This window comes from Phascolarctos cinereus, unplaced genomic scaffold, assembly GCF_003287225.1.
Source record: "Phascolarctos cinereus isolate Bilbo 61053 unplaced genomic scaffold, phaCin_HiC Scaffold_5;HRSCAF=322, whole genome shotgun sequence".
Lineage (NCBI taxonomy): Eukaryota > Metazoa > Chordata > Mammalia > Diprotodontia > Phascolarctidae > Phascolarctos > Phascolarctos cinereus.
The window spans coordinates 265934546-265956066 of NW_027555958.1; the positions used below are offsets into that span (position 1 = coordinate 265934546).

At 42.2% G+C, this 21521-nt stretch overlaps 1 protein-coding gene across 1 annotated transcript in view; it reads right to left on the bottom strand.

Annotated features, from left to right (window-relative positions):
• TMC6 (transmembrane channel like 6) overlaps nucleotides 1-21521 on the bottom strand; it is a 45679-nt gene that overhangs the window by 6543 nt on the left and 17615 nt on the right. The window contains 16 exon segments of the mRNA XM_020965916.2: nucleotides 1968-2063; nucleotides 2682-2760; nucleotides 3896-4072; nucleotides 4454-4587; nucleotides 5665-5740; nucleotides 6425-6517; nucleotides 8018-8115; nucleotides 9152-9233; nucleotides 9344-9510; nucleotides 10168-10323; nucleotides 12560-12701; nucleotides 13667-13857; nucleotides 15418-15456; nucleotides 15458-15517; nucleotides 15519-15677; nucleotides 21357-21453. Of these exon segments, the coding sequence (XP_020821575.1) occupies nucleotides 1992-2063; nucleotides 2682-2760; nucleotides 3896-4072; nucleotides 4454-4587; nucleotides 5665-5740; nucleotides 6425-6517; nucleotides 8018-8115; nucleotides 9152-9233; nucleotides 9344-9510; nucleotides 10168-10323; nucleotides 12560-12701; nucleotides 13667-13857; nucleotides 15418-15456; nucleotides 15458-15517; nucleotides 15519-15677; nucleotides 21357-21453 (1822 nt within the window). The 3' untranslated portion in view covers nucleotides 1968-1991.

The following is a 21521-nucleotide window of genomic DNA, read 5'->3' on the forward strand; positions in this document are numbered from 1 at the left end:
ACCCCAACAGATTGTTAAATTTTCGGTGTGAGCATTTATACCTCAGAGATCAGTAAATATTACAAATCAAGGCTTGATTTATTGTTTTGTTGGTTTCTGGGCTCAAGAAAATGATGGGAAAGAATGTTAAAAATGCAAATTAAACTTAAAAGTATGTTACCAATTTTCAGCAAGCCTGTAATTAAACATTTACTGGCATAGCCCTAGGTTCAACCCTGAGTCTCTCCCGATTCAAAGTTCAGCAGTCTTTCTACTACAGCACCTGCAGCCTTAAGTGCAGACAAGTAAACCCTGAGGCTTGGGAATCAAAGTATCAAAGTAATTAAAGCTTAAGTGAGACCATCCTATCACCTAACCGAGTGATCTGCTTGTAGGAGACGGGGAAAAAGTGAGGAAAACATGCACATAAAGACTGTACGTCACTAATGGGCAGCTAAGAAGAAAATTAGTCGATTCAAGAATTAGAGTCCAATTTCATTCCCACTTTTTTTTTACAATATATTTTAAATAAGATGATGTGTGCACAGACTGATATAAGTAAAAGTAATTTTTAATTTTACTTCTTGCATTCTATATAAAAGACTCAGGCTCAGTCATTTTTGTACAGACAAATCAACACAGAGGGGTTTGCCTAAACTAAGAAATGACCAGCCTTTCTAACAGAAGTACCAACAGAATTTCAATTCATTCTTTTTCCTAATTTTATGGGCAGCTAGGGGTCACAGTGAGATAGAGTGCCTAGCCTGGAATCAAGAAGACCTGAATTCAAACCTGGCCTTAGACACTTATTAGCTATGTGACCTTGGGCAAGCCTGTTTGCCTCAGTTTCCTCATCTGTAAAATGAGCTGGAAAGGGAAATGGCAAAGCACTCCAGGATCTCTGCCAAGAAAACCCAAAACGGGGTCATGAAGAGTCAGACATGACTGAAATGACTAAACAACAAAATACTATATATAGCATAATAGCTAGAAAAAGATGTACATGCATATATAAAACCTTCCCCTCCAACCTCTTCAATCCCAGTACACACACACACACCCCACTCATATTCAGTGAGTCTAGACCAGTGGCAACTGTAAAACTATAGAATGTCAGAGCTAGCTGGAAGAGACCTTAGAGGTCCTCAAGTCCAACACTCACATTTTACAGATGAGGAAACTGAGGCTCAGAGATGGTAAATAATTTGCTCAGGATTATAACATTTCCTAGTCAAGGGAAGTAAGGAACTGAAACAGAGTCCCCTTGACCAATGAGATAACAACAACAACAATTACTGCTACTCCTAGCATTTACATAACACTTTAAGGTCTAAAAAAAATTTTACATATGTTATCTTATTTCATCCTCACAACAACCCTGTGAGGTGGGTGCTATTATCCCCATTTTACAGATGAGAAAGATTAAGTAATTTTGCCCAGAGTAGCAGAGCTAATAAGCATCTGAATCAGAATTTGAACTCAAGTCTTCTTGATTCCAAATCAAGCACTCTTTTCACTATAATACCTTACATCACCACATCATCCTTAACTCGGGGATGGGGCCGTACACAGACTAAAGATCTTCTTTGGCATTGTTGCCAGGAGGGTAACTAGCAAGGTAGTCAGGGGTGCGGGGCAGGATAAAGAGGACCAGACCGACAATCAGAAGAGACGAGTTCGATCCTTGACTGTGCAACCCCAGGCAAATCACTCAGCCTCTCTGAGGCTCAAGATGCTTCATCTGTGAAATGAGGATACTAATACCTGCCGCCAGTGAGAGGCTGTGTGCAAAAGTACTCTGCGCAATAGAGAATTATCAGAAGACATCACTAGCACCACACTCTTGGCAAAATATTTATTTGAGTCCTCAAGAAAATGCCAGTCTTTTGCCTAGGCTAGACCCAGCTTGTCTCCCTTCCCTTCTTATGTCTGCTACCCCTGCCACAGCCCTGAGTTCCCCTTCCTTCCACTCTGGCCTCTCACCTTACCTGCAGTCTCTTAGCTTCAGACCCTTAGCTGGTGGTTGCCCTCTTCTCATAAAGGGAGTGAAGCTTGTTGATAAGGAAGATTTTGTCTTCTCCCTCCTGGAATAGCAGAGGCACACAGGACATGAGAAGAGGTAGAGAGAAAGGGACATGGCACAGATGAGCAGAGGGGACAAGATTGTGGTTTGCCCCCTCCCCCGCCACATATACATAGATGCACACACAAATAGCACATGCAAATACATACATACCAAGTGTGCACACGCCACACATATGCATGCATCACACACATATATGGGTACACACAAACCACATGTGTTTGTGCTGCATACACATGTGTACATACATCACATACATACACTGCACATACAGATACATATATTGCACACATACCACATATACATAGGTATGCAGCACCATGTGTACCTACATACATGCAAACCACATACAAGTACATGTTGTATGTATGCAGATATGTGTGCGCATATGTGTATATATGCTGTGTACATGTGTGTACATACACATGTGTGTGCACCTTGTGGGCATACATAGCAATACACATATGTGCATGCACCACATACAAATACTACATATACATCACATATATATTTGTGTACACAAACCATATGTACATGCATGCACACACCTCACATACACACACATACACATACATACACACACACACACATCACACACACATCATACACACACTCTTACATTACTAATCTGCTCCTTGAGGAGGCATATAACTTTCCGCTGTCCCTTCACCACCTGGATATTGAAGTAGATCACAGCTCTAAAAAAACCACAAAAGTTCATAAACACATGCTGTTCTTTGCACGTGAAGATAATTCTAGTGGCCCTTGCACTCAGTGATAAACAGGTATTTACTACACCTCAGGGTCGTTAGCTTAGACTGTGATGCGAAGAAGGCTGGGATAACAAGTTATCTCCTGGGGGCTAGTGAGTTTCCCTCCCACACCCCGCACAGTCTGTATGCCTTATCCTAGCCAATCCTAAAGGACATAGGCCAGGAAAGTGAAGGAAACAGGCATCTTGGGCAGCACAGAGGATGGAACATTGGACCTGCAGGCAAGAAGACTGGAGTTCAAATCTGGCCTCAGGCAAATAATTTAACTGCCACTTGCCTCAGTTTCCTCATCTATAAAATGAGGATCATAATAGGACCTACCTTCCAGTGTTGTTATGAGGATCAAATGAGATATTAATAAAGCACTTCGTAAACCATTACAGCACTATGTAAAAGCTAGTTATTAATATTATAAATAGGACCTAACATAAAGGTTAGCTGAATGAACCGATGATGATGATGATGATGATGATGATGATGATGATGAGGGCACTGCATCATTCCCATAAATAAGGACAATGACTCTTTTTACTGAGCAGGGTCCTATTTGAGGAGAAGGGGATAGATCATTTGTATTGTTTCCAGGAACACAGATGGAATATCTTGCCTTCCATCCTTTGTAATGGGAAGAGGAGATGGGCTACTCGACAGGCTTTTATGACCACTTAGTCCAACGTACTCATTTTACAAACAAGGAAACCAAAAACCAGACGGGGGAAAGAGAAGTCACACAATCACTTGTCTTCGGGCAGACGCCAGATGGCCATTTCTCAGGATGTTGGAGGGGATTTCTATCGAAGCACAGGTTGGACTAGATGGCCCCAAAGAGCCTTTTTGATTCTGTGACCTAGTAACAGGTCCCAAGTTACACATATTTATATGACTGACTCTTTGCTTCCAATATACAAGATGGCTAGACAGGACAGTCTGGGATCAGGAAGATGGGAGTGGGGAGAACCTATGAACCATAGTCTGAGGGGGTGGAATTGTTTCAGAGAGAAGGGAAGGGTGATAGGATCATTTCCCAACTCCCTCCCCACCTATAGCCCTTTCTACTCACAGAAGCACAGCTGATACCAAGAAAATAAAAAAGGTGTTTTCCACCAGATACTGGTGGATCCAGGTAAACCAAGTAACACTGGGACTGGCCTCCTCCAAGTGACGAATCCAGACCTTGCCAGCCTCATACATAGTGTTCAAGGTCCGGAAGGGGCCACAAGTCCTGGAGGGCCTCACTCTGAGGAAGAAAGATTACATAAGTAATGTGCGCCTTAGAGACTTACCCTCAGACCCTAAAATAATCTGAAGGCCAGGTGCCTCCCTCCCTTCTAGCTCCTAGCTCTAGTCTCCATCACTTTCAGCTTGGAAGGGTTGGCCCAGGATTGGGGAACCCGAGGTCTCAAGGCCACATGGGGCCCTCTAGGTCCTCAAGTGCAGTCCTTTGACTGAATACAAACTTCCCTGTAAGGCCCTTCATAGACACTCAACTGAAAGGTCTTCCTTACTTTCACTCCAGTCTCACCACCCAGTTCTATCCCTATATCCTGAGACAACTTGGCAGCAAGACAAACCAAATCAATAAATCCCAAAGCTGATCTTCCCACAAATGTCGACTTACTGCCAGATAGCATAGGAGAGGAATATGGCTGCCCCTAAGAAGGAGGGAAAGCAGAGGAGAGTGATGAAAATAGTGGTCATGTGCGAAGCTCTCCAGGGTTTCCTAGGCGCCTGGCAGTTTGCCATCAGGCTGATCTAGAAAAGACATAAGAGATTGCTTTCCATGGTTCCTCTCTCTCTCTCTCTCTCTCTCTCTCTCTCTCTCTCTCTCTCTCTCTCTCTCTCTCTCTCTCTCTCTCTCTCCATCCTTCAGGCCTAGAAATCTAGGGAAGGAGAGAGGAAAGTATACAGGCACATCAGTGGAGTCCAAAGGACTTTAGGTTTTCAGTTTTTTTTTTTCCAGAGATGGGAGGGTTAGGGAAAATAGAGGATAAAGAAAAAAGTCTGTTTAGGGAAAGGCATGTACATAAGAGAAGCAGAAGGTGGGGGTAGGTAGTCCTATGGTCCAGCAAATTTCCAAATAGAAAGGCTATGGCTCCCTAGGAACAATTTAGAGGTAGAACACAAAGGGAAACTGAAGTCTTTGAAAAGGGTCAGAGTCAATTGTGAATAAAACACCCTGAAATAGCAACACACACACACACACACACACACACACACACACACACTTCTATATTTGAGGTTTACAGAGGTGGAGAACCTGCAGCCTTATGGCCACATATGGCCTTCTAAATCCTTAAGTGTGACTTTTTGACTGAATCCAAGGTTGTTCTGTAAAATTTGGATTCAACCAAAAGGATGCATTTAAGGATTTAAAAGGCCACAGGTTCCCTTCCCCCTGTATCTGACCTCTTTTCCTCACAGTAACCCTGAAAAGTAGGTGTTGAATCCATTTTACAAGTGGGCCTTGCTTGCTCTATAGATACAGAACAGCCCACAGTCTCAGCCAGAAGGTAACGCCTGAGGCTACAATTCCTTCCTCCAGGGTAAACGGTTGATTGTAAACTCCTTGAGGGTAGGAACCATCTTTTGCTTCTATCCCCAGTGCCTGGCACACAGTAGGTGCTTAATAAATGTTGGTGGGGGCAGCTAGGTACATTGGATAGAGTACTGGCCCTGAAGTCAGGAGGACCTGAGTTCAAATCCGGCCTCAGACCAAACACTTGACACTTACTAACTGTGTGACCCTGGGTAAGTCGCTTAACCCCGATTGTCTAAAAATAAATAAAAAATAAATGTTTGTGACTGACTACACAGCACAAGCCTCATTACCTTCTTGATATAGAACAGGAACAGGAGCTTGAGAAGCTGGATGGCAGGGAGAAGTGGGGAGAAGAGAACACCCAGCCTACAGGGAGAAAAGAAGAGAAAGATCCCTCCAATCCTAGAACTACAAGTATCTGCTTGCAGGCCCCGCCTGCCCCCCCCCCCAACTCCCTGTGCTTTGAGCCAGAAAGCTGAAGGCCCTATGTCTAAAGAGGTCATGGAGCAGGAGTCCCATGGGTCAAGGGAGGCCTTTCATATGAGAAACTCTAAGAGAAGTCATTCAGTGCACTCAAGGGCATACGGTGGACTTTGCTGTAGGCTAGATCTTCTGTTGGTTATTGGGAATGGCCACAAATCCCCTCCTTCCAGCCATCCAGGTCATCATGGGGGAAATAAAGAATCCAGGCCTGGGCCAGACTCCTAAAAATAACGCCAAGGCAACCTCATTGCACTCAGCAGCGGATCTCTGCCCGCCTCATGGGGTAACAATGGAAATGAAATAAAAGCCTCTCTTGGCTTCTGAGGCGACTGGGCAAGGAGTTTCAAAGTCTCCCCCTTGGCTCATAGGAATAAAGGGGGGATATGGGAACCCAAACAATTCCTGTCCTTGTACTGATGAGCCCTACCTGTGGGACGTCCCAACATGCCTCTGCACAAGAATTGTCTCTTCCACCTCAGGGCCAAGATGCTATTCACACAGGCTCGGGGGGGAGGGGGGCAGCTGCTGATAGACCACCGTGGAGCAAGTCTGGATGGGGGAACTCACCAGGTCAGGGTCTGCCCGTAAATCAGCTCCAGCACATTTCGAGCAACATCGAACTCTGGCTTCCGATCGCGCTTCAGCCTCTCTGTAATGAGCCTACAGGGCAGAAGCAGTCACTGTAAAGCTCAGATAAGCAGGCGGCTGTCTGATCATCAGTGACCCAACTCAGAAGAGCTATAAGCCAGACCTTGGGAGTGGCAACAAATGTAGATGATCCTCACTTCTCTCAGTAGGTGGGTCCAAAAACCCAAATGACTGAGAGGTCTGTGCAACTTAATTTAACCAACATATGGAAAAGACTTCCAGGACACAGTGGTTAGACTGCTGGACCAGAGTCAGCTGTCTGCCTCAGTTACCTCATCTATAAAATGGGAATGATAACAGCACCCACCTCCCAGGGTTGTTGGGAGGACCAAATGAGATTGTGTCTGAAATGTGCTTTTCAAATTTTAAAGTGCTACATAATGATAATAATAATTGCTGTAGCTAGTACTTATATAGCTAGACAAGCATCATATAATAAGTACTATATAATCATATAATAATAATAATACAATATATAATGGCATTTTAAAGTTCGAAAACTGCCTTGCAGATAACAATCTCATTTTATCCTCACGACAACCCTGAGTGCTATTTTACATTTTATGGATGGAAAATTGAGGGAGACAGAGCTTAAGTGACTTGCCCAGTGTCATAATGCTAGCTATTATTATCATTATTCAAAGAGATAAGAATGTCAGATATTATGATATTGACTAGGGGTTAGTCCTAGCTTTGCCACTGATTAGCCGTGTGACCAAAAGGGAAGTCAGTTTCCCTTTTTGGATCTCAGTTCTCTCCCATGTAAAATGAGGGAGTTTGACTTAATCTCAAAAAGCTCCCTGTGGCAATATGATTCTATAATCTGCAGGCAGCAAAGGGTTCATGTAAGATCACTGAACTGGGAATGGTACAAACCCATGATCTTTCACCACATCACTTAGAGGCTAAAAGAATGCCAGCATTTGTTATACCGAATGAATGTGGAAATGAGTCATTCTCACATGGGAATAAAGGGGACAAAGAGAGGCTAAGTATCTCACCAGAGGTTACAGTGTAAGTCAACAGACTCCCCAACGAGAGGAGTGTAGAGCTTAAAGTCTTTTTTTTTAATTTTTGTTTTTCCCTTTATTTATACTAATACTAATAATAACACTTATATAGCACTTTAAAGTTCACAAAACTTTTTTTTGGTATTATCTCCTTTGACCCTTTCAACAACCTTATGAGGTGAGTGCTACTATTATCTCCATTTTACAGTTGACGAAACCGAGTCTGTGAAAGGTTAAGGGACTGGCCAAGGGTCACATAATTGAGTGTCAGAGCCAAGACTTAGAATCCGGATATGCTGGACTCCAAATCCAGCACTCTTATCTTCCATATCATGCTGGTTTGTGTTACATAAGAGCTTTCCAAAATCACTGTCTATGTTGGAGAAGGCAGAGGTGGAAGAGAGAAACCTAAGGGCAAGAAATGGGAAGGGACGAGGAGAGACCAAATAATCCCTCCAAGTCCATTCCAGATTAAATACTATCCTTCCGCTGCCTCTCTTACCTCCAGACCAGCTCCCCAAAGAGGGTGTCCACCAGTGTGAAGATAAAGTCCATCACCATGAAGCGGTAGAGCTCCTGACCCACAAACGTCTCCCAGCACTGATAATGATAAAAAGAATTCTCTAACGGCTGTACACACTTGTAGGCTTTGTGTTTACAAAGCACTTCCTTACAGATTATTTTATTTTATTTAATTCTCACCACTACTGTAAGAAAGAGTGATACTCCTGCAAAGAATATTAGTCAGCCAGTGGGCCTCTGAACTTTCTTTCAGCCCTAAGAGACTAATATTCTCTTACTCCATTCTTTATAGACAAGGAAACAAGCTCAGAGAAGTGAAATTACTTGTCCAAAGTCACAATTGGGGCCATAACTCAAAGCCAGACTGTCAGACTTTCCAACTGCCTTCAAGAAGCAATAAAAGTCACCTTAGGGCTAGGGGTACTTTGTTTGTCCCCATGTCTGGGGGAGAAGGGGAAGTTGTGAGAAATGTTCTAAAAACAAATGGGCCTCAATCAATATCCTTTATGATGCCCACCATATTCAATTCAACTCTGCAAACATGCAGTGCCTATGTATCAGGTACAGCATGCAGACAGTGTGCCCTCTGGGCTCCCAGAAATGTCTTTGTTAATAAAAACATAAGAAGTGATGAGTGCAATGATTTTAGAAAAGCATGGAAAGACTTGAGCAAAATAATGATGAGTAAAATGAGAAGAACCAAGAGAACACTATATACACTAACAGCAATATTGTTTTAAGAATGACTTTGAATGAATAAATTATTTTGATTATTATAAATACCCAATTAACTATAAAGGACATATGAAGATGCTATCTGCATCCAGAGAAAGAACTGATAAATGGATGTATAGAATGTGTGTGTGTGTGTCTGTCTGTCTCTAATGGTAGCTGGGGGGGGGAGGAAAAAAAATAAATTTACATGATAATTTTGTTGTATATTTGAAAAGAATAGCAAGTTGTGCACAGTAGATTTGCAGCTTCGTGCATAATCATCATTTTTATTGTACTATTATAGAAATGCCTGTTTTATTTCATAAATTAAAAGTAAAATTTAATAATGAAAAAAGTATTAAAAGAAAAGAAAAAGAAATGTCTTTCTTGGCACATTTACCTGGTCTTCCAGTGATCTAACCTTACGGCCCATCCAGTGGTAACAGAGAAGTCCTAGAATAACCATCTTGAGAATCAGGTTCCTGAGAAAAAGGGGGACATGAGTGAAGGATGCTGTAGGTGGGGAAGTAGATAGGCAGGCAAATCAGTCAGATCCTCAAAGGGTGGTAATGGAAGAACAGAACAGCCCTACCTGCAAATGGCCACATACACCTCCAAAACAGGAGAATCGTGCTGCTCCCAACTGGCTAGGACATTGTAGAGATAGGGAACCACCAGGTTGATGATACATACTATGAGGGGCAGAGCCAGGAGACTGGCTTCCTGGAGCTTCTCACTCTGGGTCCTAATCTCACGGTTCTGTGGATGAAATGATAAGGAAACAAGCTTGATCACATAGAGGAGGTAAGATCGGACTAACTCTGGAGCAGATTAGGTATTTTTCTAGCAAAGTAAATCACTAGACAGAACCTTGGAGAGGAGCGTACATTGAGGTGAAAAGTCTGCAGGGTTGGGGATGGATCACAGGTTGAGATGGGCACTCAAGGTCCTGTCCTCCCTTCAAAAAACATCTGCAAGCTATGGGCTAACCCAAAATCCCACTGAGAGAAATAATAAGAGAGAGAAAGAGAAAGAGGAAATAATAACTAAAGGTTATCTAGTGCTTTGAGGTTTGCAAAGCCCTTGACAAATTATCTCAGAGAAGACCAAAATAAAGAATAGAAGAGAAACAGAGGGAAAATAAAGGGATGAGGTACACAGAGGGAGGAGTGGAAGGGTGCTAATGATGCCTTGAGTGACATTCAGGTGCTGATACTTGGCCCAAAGTTCAAGGTTCAGCTCCCAGGGCAGAGGAAAGGACAGTCTAAGATATGAAATGGAAGGGACCACGAAGAGAAGGAGGAAATCCTTGAGATGGAGCCCCTCTCAAGCAGTTTTTTCCAGGTAGCTCCAGCCCTAACTCCCCACCCTCTTCCCCTTCCTAGGGTCAAAGCAACGCAGAGTTGGAGGGCTCACTTCATGCATAAACTCTGAGAATGAGTAGACAGCGATGGCACAACCCAGGGCAGAGCCCAGGGACAGTAGCCACACCAGAAGCAGCACTGTCATCTGTCTCAGCCTTCCACACACACTCCTCGGGTGTTGCTTCAGCTGCCACTCAGCCAACAGCTCCTGCCAGGAGGACCACAGGTCAGTCAGAGCCCAGGGCCCTCCCACACCACAGCAAGGACCCAGAAAATCAACATCTCTGTGGAAGAACGAGGAGAGAAGGTATACGTGGGAAGGGACAGAACATAAGAAGCTACAATCATTCTAGGGTCATGGCTGGTTGGTAGCATCCCTTAAGGACTGATCTTCCCATAGCCACTGCTTTAGCCCTGGTTACCGAGCCGTGGCTCCATATCTCTCACTCCTGGAAGGTTGCTAGACAAACCTCCTAGTTTGTCTCTTTGACTCCAAGGCCCAAACTAATTTTCCTCAACAGCTCTCAGAAAGCATTTTCCTGGCAATCACCTTGTGATACAGATATTACAATTATTATCCCATTTTATGGAAGAGAAAAACAAATCTCAGAGAGGTTAAGTAATTTGTCCAAGGTCACACAGTAATTCAGCATCAGAACTTCCACTTGAACCCAGATCTTTTCCTCGTCACTTTTGTGCTCAAGAATCTGCAGTGACTCCCAGCATTCTGTCATTTTTAAAACAACTCAGTAGCTTTTTAAAGTCCGTCCACCATCACTTCACCTCCGACCCTCAACTCGCCACACCTTCTCTCTCTCAGGAAGCAAATGGTATGGGGGTGGAATGGGGGTGGGAAAGAGGGAAGCATCAAAAGGAAGTCAGAGAACCTGGGTTCAGATCCTGACTGTCTGATGCTTACTGAGTGACCTTAGACAAGTCATGTAATCACCTGGGCCATGGTTCCCTCATCTATAAAATGAGGGGTTGGATGACAGGGAATTCTGGGGTCCCATCCACTCTAGCTCTGTGATCCTATGATTCCTCAACAAGGCTTCTCTTCTCCAATTAACTGAATATGCTCACCTTCCCCAAACCAGGGCTGATTACTTAATTACATGCTTACCCCTTGGAATGCCTTCCTTCCTCTTATCCTTCCTCAACTAGTGTTAAAAAGTCCCTGCATCTTTCCCAACAGAGATGAATAGGTAATTTTTGAAAAATGAATGCAAGCTACTGACAACCATTTGAGAGAATGTTGCCAATTAGTAATAATAAGAGAAATGTTCACATTAAAACAACTCTGAGATTTCACTTCATACCAATCAGGTTGATAAAGATAATGAAAGATGAAAACAGTACATGACAGAGGTGCCATGAGGAAAAGGACACACAAATGCATCATAGATGGAGTTGTGAATTGGTAACCAATCATTCTTGAAAATAATTTGGAATCCATACCCAAAAAGTCACTAAACTGTGTATCTCCTTTGACCTAGTGATCTTTCTCCTCAGGGATCTACCCCAAGTCAGTCAAAGGCAGAGGGAAAGATTTCATGTCTCATTTAAACAAAAATATTTATAACAGATCAGTTTGCCTTTCAATTAAAAAAAAAGTAGTGATTTGATTAGTCTTTTGTTTTTGATACCTTTATTTCTGAGTATATTACTCTCCTTCTCAGACCAGCAAATCATTACTTGTAACAAAAAAAAGAGAGAGAGAGAGAGAGAGAGAGAGAGAGAGAGAGAAAAGGCAAGTGGACAAAACTAACCAATACATCAGTCTAGACTAGTGGTAAGTCATGTCTGCAAAGAAGGGAGGGAGGAGCATCTCCTCAGGCATACTCCCACCCCAACTTTAGAAAGCCATTCCAGGAGGGCTAATCTGTACTCCATCACTCTGTGTTTATCCTTGGGCTCTTAGGGCTATTTTGTGGGCATGCCATCTCCCTAACCATCTTGGAAAGTCCCAGAAGGCCAAGATTGTGTTTTCCTTCTTTTGCATCCTTTCCACAGTGCTCAGTACACAAAAGGAACTTGTTGGAGGTGACACAATGACAGAGCTGGATTTAAAATTCCACAGCACATGAACCCTCAGGATGGATGGAGTCACCCCTACTTAACACCCCAGGGGCCTACATTGGAGCTACTCACACCCTGGGAAAACCAGCACAAACGCATCTAGGCTCCACACATTGGACAATCTGCCCAGATATGTAACTTAAGCCTGTTATCTAAAGTAAACCCTTCTTTTTTTTTTTTGGTTCCAGCCTATTACTTCCTGTCTAGTTTTCAGTATCAGATCTCAGGCAGAGATTGAAAGTTACTTGGATTAGTGAGTCACAGGGTGGGACGATATGTGTGGAGGGGTGGGGGGGGGGGGGGGGGGGAGGGTATTATGTAATAAGAGAAATGACCAACCCCAGCAATCCCTGGGCCCCATTCACCTTTAACTGTGTCCTAATGTTGTCATGTTGTAGGGAAGCCCATCTCTGGGTCACCCTGTAGTCCCAGGAGCAGAAGACAGTGATGGCATGGACTCCAAGGGTACTGCCCACCTGGTAGCTCTTTCCAAAGGAACGAGACATGCTAGGGAGAAAAGGAGATCCATAGGCAGAGTGCGAGGATTAAGAGAGAGGAAGGTGGGAAAGGGAGGAAAAAGAATCAAAAGTGAGGGACTGAGGGGGGAAATTCTGATCTGCCTTCACCTCTATAAAGAGCTGGTTACTTGTGGAAAGAGGATCAGATGCTTCTCCTTGGCTGCAGAAGGTAGAACTATGAGGAGCAGGTAGATATGCTAAGGAAGGCATATGATTGATATAAAGAAAGATTTCCTAACAAATTAGAACTGGGCAACTAGGTGGTGCAGTAGATAGAGCATATGGGCCCTGAGCCAGGAGGACCCAAGTTCAAATCCAGCCTCAGATATTTACTAGCTCGGTGACCCAGGTCAAGTCACTTAACTCCAATTGCTTAAAAAAAAACTGTCCAAAAGTTAAACAGGCTGTGGGTTCTCCCATCTCAAGAGATCTTCAAGTAAAATTTGTTTATTGTTCAGTCATTTTCACTTGTGTCCGACTCTTCATGACCCCATTTGGGATTTTCTTGGGCAGAGACACTGGAATGGTTTGCCATTTCCTTCTCCAGCTCATTTTACAGATGAAGAAACTAAGGCAAACAGAGGTTAAGTGACTTGCCCAGGGTCACACAGCTAGTAAGTGTCTGAGGCCGGATTTGAACTCAGGTCTTCTCGACTCTAGGCCTAGCACTCTATCCACTGTGCCATGTAGCTGCCAAGTCTAAAGAACATTGTTCTGGTGTGTTTGTAGAGGAGGTTCTCTCAGATGAAGCTTGGACTAGATGACCTCTGAGGTCCCTTCCACTGCTCACATTCTGTAATTCTGTCAAAAGGAGGAAAAGGGGTGGGCAAGGTGGAGCAGAAGAGAAGACAATTTCGGAGTAAATAGTATGAAAGTGAAGGAAGGTAGATAGGACAAGATACTGAGGTGGCGGGGGAGTGGTTCCATGCAGGAGCAGGAAGGGTCTCTCCTTACCTGTACACCAGGGTGATGCAGGTGATAAAGAAGGAAATACCAATGGTAAAGAGGTAAGCCAGAGGCATGTTATACGGCAGATGGACTGCCCTTGGAGGGCAGTGGTCACTGTTCTGATGGGAGGAGCATGGCTGGTTCAAGGTGAAGTTACTGTAGTAGCCATAGTACATCACTGTGTGAGTGAATCGGCCCTGCAAAGACAAGGGTAAGATAGCTCAGGAGGAAAGTCAATGGACCCTGCGCAGCCCAATTCCACCCATCCCACCTGCAACCAAACTGAGTAGGGAAGCAGGAGAAAGAGAAGGCAGTAGTGGCAGGAATACAGAGCCGAGAGGGAAATGAAAAAATAAAAAAGGGAAGACCCGTAGAGTTAGGCCAAAGGTAGAGCCACCAGAAGAATACAAACAAGAGGAAACAGAATCCTATGATTTCACAGGGGGAAGGTAGCTCAGGGGTCAAGTAGCTCAGCCCTGTCCAAAAGAGAAATTCCTTCGTTAACATCTTGGACAACCTCCCTACGGAGTCCATCCTTCTTTTAGAGAGTTGGATTGTTAGGAAGTTCCTTGTTATGAGCTGGAATTTACCTGTCAGTCCCACCTACTTCTCCTAGTCCTACCTTATGGAACTACAAAGAAAGAAAGTTGATCCTTGATCCAATTCAAATATTCCAAGGATAAGAATCATTACTCTTGGGGCAGCTAGGTGGCACAGTGGATGGAGCACTGGCCCTGGAGTCGGTAGGACCTGAGTTCAAATCCAGCCTCGGACACTTGATACTTCCTAGCTGTATGACCCTAGGCAAGTCACTTAATCCCATCGGCCTCACCAAAAAAAATTAAATTTAAAAAAAAAAAGGAACCATTACTCTCCTTAAGTCTCCTCTCCTCCAAGCCGTTTTTTACAAAAAATCCTCATATAGCATGGTTCTAAGTCCTCTTCCCATCCTAGTTGACTCTCCTGTGGATGCCATCTAACTTGTTAATATATTCCCATACAGTCTGACCATTGGACTATTTACTGCCTCTTTGCCCTGGATGCTCTGCATCTCTTACCTCACATCATACTCTACAGCTATCACATCACATGGTTGACTAATAGGTAAGACTAAGTATATTAATGCTGAGCTTTCAGCCTATCAAAATCCTCATATCTTTTTGTATATGTACTACTTCCTTAAACACATACAGTCCAAGTCCAGTCCCCTAATCCCAATATTTTTAAGGGGGTGAAGTGAGAATAAAAATTACTTGAGTGGTAGCCACAGAAGGGGAAAAGATGATCCCGTACATACATGGGGAAAGGAGAGGCTTTTTTTCCCCACAGGTGCATGAGTTTCTAGTCATTTTTAGTATCAACTGGCAAAGTAAGGATATGCTTTTTGTACCAGCTGTATCCTCAAGTCACCATCACAGCAGACCCCACAAAGCCCTGGTTAGGGAAGGGTTATGTATGGGGCAGCTAGGTGATGAAGTGGATAGGCCCTAAAGTCATGAGGACCTGAGTTCAAATCCAGCCTCAGACCAAATACTTGACACTTACTAGCTGTGTGACCCTGGGCAAGTCACTTAACCCCAAATGCCCAAAAAAAAAAAAAAGGGAAGGCTTAGGCAAAGAAATTGAAGAAGCATCCATAGACAAAGAAGAGAGAGGGGAAGAGCATCAGAAAGACAATCCCTCTTCAGAGGGCTGAGGAAAAGGTCCTATGTTCAACAAAAGGCTTAGTACTAACCAACCAGATTCCCCGTACTCACTGCCCCAGTGAAGAGTTCCAGGCCTTGTGAATGAGGAGACAGGGAACTCTGAAGTTGGGGGAAAGGCCACCTGCACGGCCACAATGAAGGGCAGCAGCAGGGGAGAGGAGCAGGACGTTGAAGGAGACCAAGGTCTTGAGGAAGAGGAAGTAGGAGAGGACGCTAGAGCCAAACTGGCCGCTAATTTGCTTCAGGTGGCAACGCCAGGGCTTCAGGGCATGCAGACCAGAGAGAATTCCATACCACAGGCTGCGGAAAGCCTGTGGGAACAAGAACAGTGTCAATAACAATAAAAGTAATAACTATTATTATAATTTAGCGATTAGGACTTCAAGGTTGGCAAAGTGCTTTAAAAATGTGATCTTACTTAATCTTCACGACAACCCTGGGAGACAGATGTTATTATTGTTCTCATTTTATACAACAGGAAACTGAGGCAGACAGAGGTTAAGTGACTTGCCTAAGGTCACTCAGCTAGTAAGTGTCCGAGGATGGATTCGAACCTGACTCCAGTGTGCCACTATGTAGGGCACTAGAATCACACCTCTAGATCCACACTAGGAAAACAGATTAGGGAAAGTCCATTAAAGCAGTATTATAGGGGCAGCTAGGTGGCACAGTGGATAGAGCTCTGGCCTTGGAGTCAGAAGGACCTGAGTTCAAATCCGGACTCAAAACACTTGACACTTACTAGCTGCGTGACCCTGGACAAGTCACTTAACCCCAACTGCTTCACCAAAAGTGGAAGAAAAAAAAATATTATTGTAGGCAGAAATATCTTAGGGAAAAGCTCAGACGTTGAGAATCAGAAGACCAGAGTTCCAGGCACAGCCCCACCACTGATCAGCTGTTAATCTCTTAACTACTCTGGGCTTCAGTTGTCTCACTTAAAACAGAGATTCATCACTGTTCTCCCTTTCTAAAGAGCCTTTAAAAATGTACCAACTGTCCCAGACTCTCTCAGAGTAAGAGAGGAGGTGATACAAGGTAAAGGAAGTCATGGGACTATTTTTGTCATAGAAAGCCACCTAGAAGAGTTTAGCCTGGGTGGAGTAAAGGAGCAGTTACCAAAAGGTCTGTTATAATACCAATGAAAGGCTGCATTTTTCTATTTAGAATTGCTAGCATGGGAGGCAGGGCCAAGATGGCAAAAGGCAGAGATTCACCTGAGCTCTCCCAAATTCCCCTCCAAACAATTTTAAAATGATGCCTCAAAACAAATTCTAGAGTGGAAGAACCGACATGAGGTCAGGATGCAACAACTTTCCAGCCCAAGACAAATGAAAAGGTCAGCAGCTCCTGGCAAGGCAGGAGCAGGCCTTGGGGCCATGTGTATTAGCAGAGGGGCTTCCAGAGCTCTCAGCCCACAGATGGTAAGGGGATCAGACAACTCATCAGAAAGAGATTACAGGGGTCCCTCTGCTGACACTGGGTGCAGGACTCATACAGCCCACACTCGGTTCTGGGTGACAGTCCCAGGCCAAGGAGCCCTAGCAGGAGTAGGGACCCTGGTCACAGTTCCAGGGAAGAAAAAGAATATTTGTGATTGCTCACAGACCAGAGCACAGGCCAGAAGAGCAGTGACCATATCCCTTCTTACATTCAATAAAGGGCTATGGAAATTAATTGGAAACTAAATAATTTAATCCTAAAGAATGAGTAGATCAAAGAACAAATCACAAAAAATGATAACGTCATTGAAGAGAATGACAACAATGAGACAACATACTAAAATTTATTGGATACAGCCAAAGCAGTATTTAGATGAAAATTTATATTTCTAGATGCTTACATCAATAAAATAGAGGATCAATGAATTGAGCATGCAACTAAAAGAAAAATCTACAAAGAAAAACAAATTTAAAATCCCCAACTAAACAGCAAACAAGGGGGCAGCTAGGTGGCACAGTGGATAGAGCACCGGCCCTGAAGTCAGGAGCACCTGAGTTCAAATCCGGACTCAGACCAAACACTTGACACTTAATAGCTGTGTGACCCTAGGCAAGTCACTTAACCCCAATTGCCTAAAAACAAGAACACAAACAAAACAAATAAACAGCAAACAGAAAAATGTGAACATCAAAGAAAACATTAGTAAAATTGGTAGTAAGAAACCCATTGAACTAATAAATAAAACCAGGAGATGGTTTTATGAAGAAAAAATATATAGATTAGTTATTGGTTAATTTGATTTTTAAAAAGAAGGAAAACCAAATTACCCGCATCAAAAATAAAAAGGGTGAATTCGCCACCAATGAAGATGAAACTAAAGCAATTATTTGGAGTTATTTTGCCCAAATATAGGCCAATAAATCTAACAATCTAAGTTTACAAAAATATAAATTGCCCAGATTAACAGAGGAGGAAATAGAATAAAGAACTCTATCTTACAAAAAGGAATGGAACAAGCCATCAATGAGATCCCTAAGAAAATATCTCCAGGACCACATGGATTCACAAGAGAATTCTATCAAACACTAAAAAAAAAAAAAAATAATTACTATGCTATATAAACTATTTGGGAAAAATAGGCAAAGAAGGAGTCCTTCTAAATTCCTCCTACAACACAAACATGGTGCTGATACCTAAACCTGGAAGAGCAAAAACAGAAACAGAAAACTACAGACCAATTCCCTAATGAATATTGATGCAAAAAATTTAAACAAAATCCCAACAGGGAGATTACAGCAATATATCACAAAGATATATTTTGGGACAAGAACTCATTATTCAACAAAAATTGCTGAGAAAACTGGAAAACAGTTTGGCAGCAGCTAGGTAGAGACCAACATCTCACACTGTATACCAAGAAAAGATCAAAATGGATACATGAGTTAGACATAAAGGGCAATACTCTAAGCAAATTAGGGGAACATGGAATATTTTACCTGTCAGATCTATGGGTAGGGAAGAATTTATAACCAAATGAGATACAGAGCATTATAGTATGTAAAATGGATAATTTTGATTACATTAAATTAAAAGGGTTTTGCTCAAACAAAACCAATACAGCCAAGATTAGAAGGAAAGCAGGAAACTAGGAGGAAAATTTTTCAGCAAGTTTCTCTGATAAAGGCTTCATATCTCAAATGTATACAGAATTGAGTCAAATTTATAAAAATATGGGTAATTCCTCAACTGATAGTCAAAGGACATGAACAGGCAGTTTTCAGAAGAAGAAATCAAAGCTGTCTACAGTCATACCAAAAAAAAATGCTCTAAATCACTATTGAGCAGGGAAATGAAAATTGAAACAACTCTGAGGTACCACCTATACAGATTAGCTAATATGATAGAAAAGAAAATGACAAATGTTGGAGGGGTTGTCAAAAAATGGAAACACTAATGCACTGTTGGTGGAGCTGTGAACTGACCCAACCATTCGGGAGAGCAATTTGGAACTATGCCCAAAGGCTGTAAAACTATGTATATTCTTTGACCCAGTAATACGCCTACTAGGTCTGTATCCCAAAGAGTTTAAAAAAAAAAAAAGAGAGATGTACAAAACAATTTTTTCTGGTGGTAAAGAACTGGAAATTGAGGGAATGTCCATCAACTGGGGAATGGCTGAACAAGTTGTGGTACATGATTGTGATGGGATATTATTTTGCTATAAGAAATGATGAGTAGGATGCTTTCAGAAAAACCTGGGAAGACTTACACGAACTGATGCAAAGTGAATTGAGCAGAACCAGGAGAACACTGTACACAGTAACAGCAATATTATACAATGGTCCACTGTAAATGATAGCTATTCTTATAAATACAATGATCCAAGACAATTCTTGAAAGACTTATGATGAAAAATGCTATCTATCCTCAGAGAAAGGACTGCTGGACTCTGAAAGCAGAGAAAAGCATACTTTTTTTTTTTACTTTATTTTTCTTAGGGGTTTTTTTCTTGGGGGGAAAGGCCCTGTGTTTTCTTTCATAACATGACTAATATGGAAATGTTTTCTATGACTACATGTATAACCTATATCAAATTGCTTGCCTTCTCAGTGAGAGAGGAAGGGAAAAAGAGATTAAATTTTATTTTTTTCAAGATTTTAAAATTTAAATTCAAAATTTTAAAAAACAAATGTTAAAAATTGTTTTACATGTAATTGGAGAAAAAGTAAAATGTTAAATAATTTTTTAAAAAATGCTATCTACTTCCCGAAAAAGAACTGATGGCATCTTAATACCAATTGAAACATACTTTTTTTCAAACTTTATTATTTTTTTTTTAGTCTGTGTTTTCTTTTGCAACATGGCTAATATGGAAATGTTTTGCATGACTGCACGTGTATAATCTATATCAAATTGGTTGCTTTCTCAAAGAGGGGAAGTAGAGAGGGAGAGAATTTGGAACTCAAAATATTAATAAAAAACAACTAATGTTAGGAAAAAACACTCTTTACATTCTGGCCCTTTCCAGACTTCTTGCATGACTGCCTTCCGAGTACTCTACAATCCAGCTACCATGGCCTACTGACCTACTTGTACTTCCTCCCACACTACACTCCCATCTCCAATCCAGCTCTGTACTTTTGAACTGACTGTTTCCCCCTGCCTAGAATGTACTTCCTCCTTTCCTCCCCATCTTGTTTCCCTGGCTTCCTGAAAGACTCAGTTTAAATCCCATCTTCTACAGGAGACCTTTCCTGTTCCCTCAAGTTGCTAATGACTTTCTCTTTCAGATTATCATTATCTACTCTGTATACATCTTGTATGGACCTAGTTATTTGCATGTTGTTACTCTCTTTGGAATATGACATCTCGGAGGGCAGGAGCTGTGTTTTTGCCTTTCTTTGTAACCCTAGCACTTAGCATAGCCGCTGATTCACAGTAAACACTTAAGTGCTTTGTTGGCTAATTGACAGATGTGGCTAAAAAAACAAAAATAAATTTAAAAGAATCGTTAGCACTTAGATCCCAAGAATCATTTCAATTTCATGCAACAAACACCTCTTATCAATTGGTGAGGAGTTCAATATTAATAGTAGCTCACAAATATATAGTCCTTTAAGGTTTATAATGCAGCCTTCCCCACAACAAGCAAGTGAGACTGATAAGTATTCTATTTCCATTTCACAGATGAGAAAACTAAGGATCAGAGAACTTAAGTAATTTCTCTTAGATTATATATGCCTAATATTCAAACCTGGGTCTTCTGATTGATTTTTCTTTTTCTTTCTTTCTTTCTTTGGAAAAATAGCATGCTTCAGCCTGTATGCAAACAATATTAGTTCTTTCTCTGGAAATAGGTAGTATGCTTCATCATCAGTATTTTGGGATTGTCTTAGATCATTATATTGCTGAGAACAGTGAAGTCATTCAGCTGACCATTGTATAGTACTACTGCTACTGTGTACAATGTTCTCCTGGCTTTGCTCACTTCACTTTGCATCAGTTCACGTAAGTCTTCCCAGGTTTTTCTGAAATCCACCCGCTCATCATTTCTTATAGCACAATAATGTTCCAATACAATCACATACCACAGCTTGTTTAGCCATTCCCCAATTGATGGGCATCCCTTCAATTTCCAAGTCTTACCCACCACAAAAAAAGAGCCATTATATATTTTTTTGTACAAATAGGTCTTTTTTTCAATGTCTTTGGGATATAGACCTAGAAGTGGTATTGCTGGATCAAAGGGTATACATAGATTTATAGTTCTTTGGGCACAGTTCCAAATTTCTCCCCAGAACAGTTGGATCATTTCACAGGATCCGCCAACAGGACACTAGTGTTCCAGTTTTCCACACCCCCTCCAACATGTATCATTTTCCCTTTTTTGTCATATTAGCCATTCTGATTGTTTTTTCCACTGGTTCTTCCTCACCTTTTTGCTCCCCCTCAAAGACAAGGGGAACAAGGTGACTGTAACACGGAGCGGGCACAAAATTAGAAAGAAGGGGGAAGGGGAAGAAGACAACACATAGATCAGTACTTACTATGATACAATGATACTTGAGGTGACTACAACAGTACAGCTGGGTCTGGCTGCCCTGGTGGTACCTCTGTCTTCCTCTATGGATACAGCTGTCCTGTCTTAAAAGCAGGAGAAGGCCATCAGTACTTCAAGGGTGATGAGGGGGTAGAGACGGTAGCATTTCCAT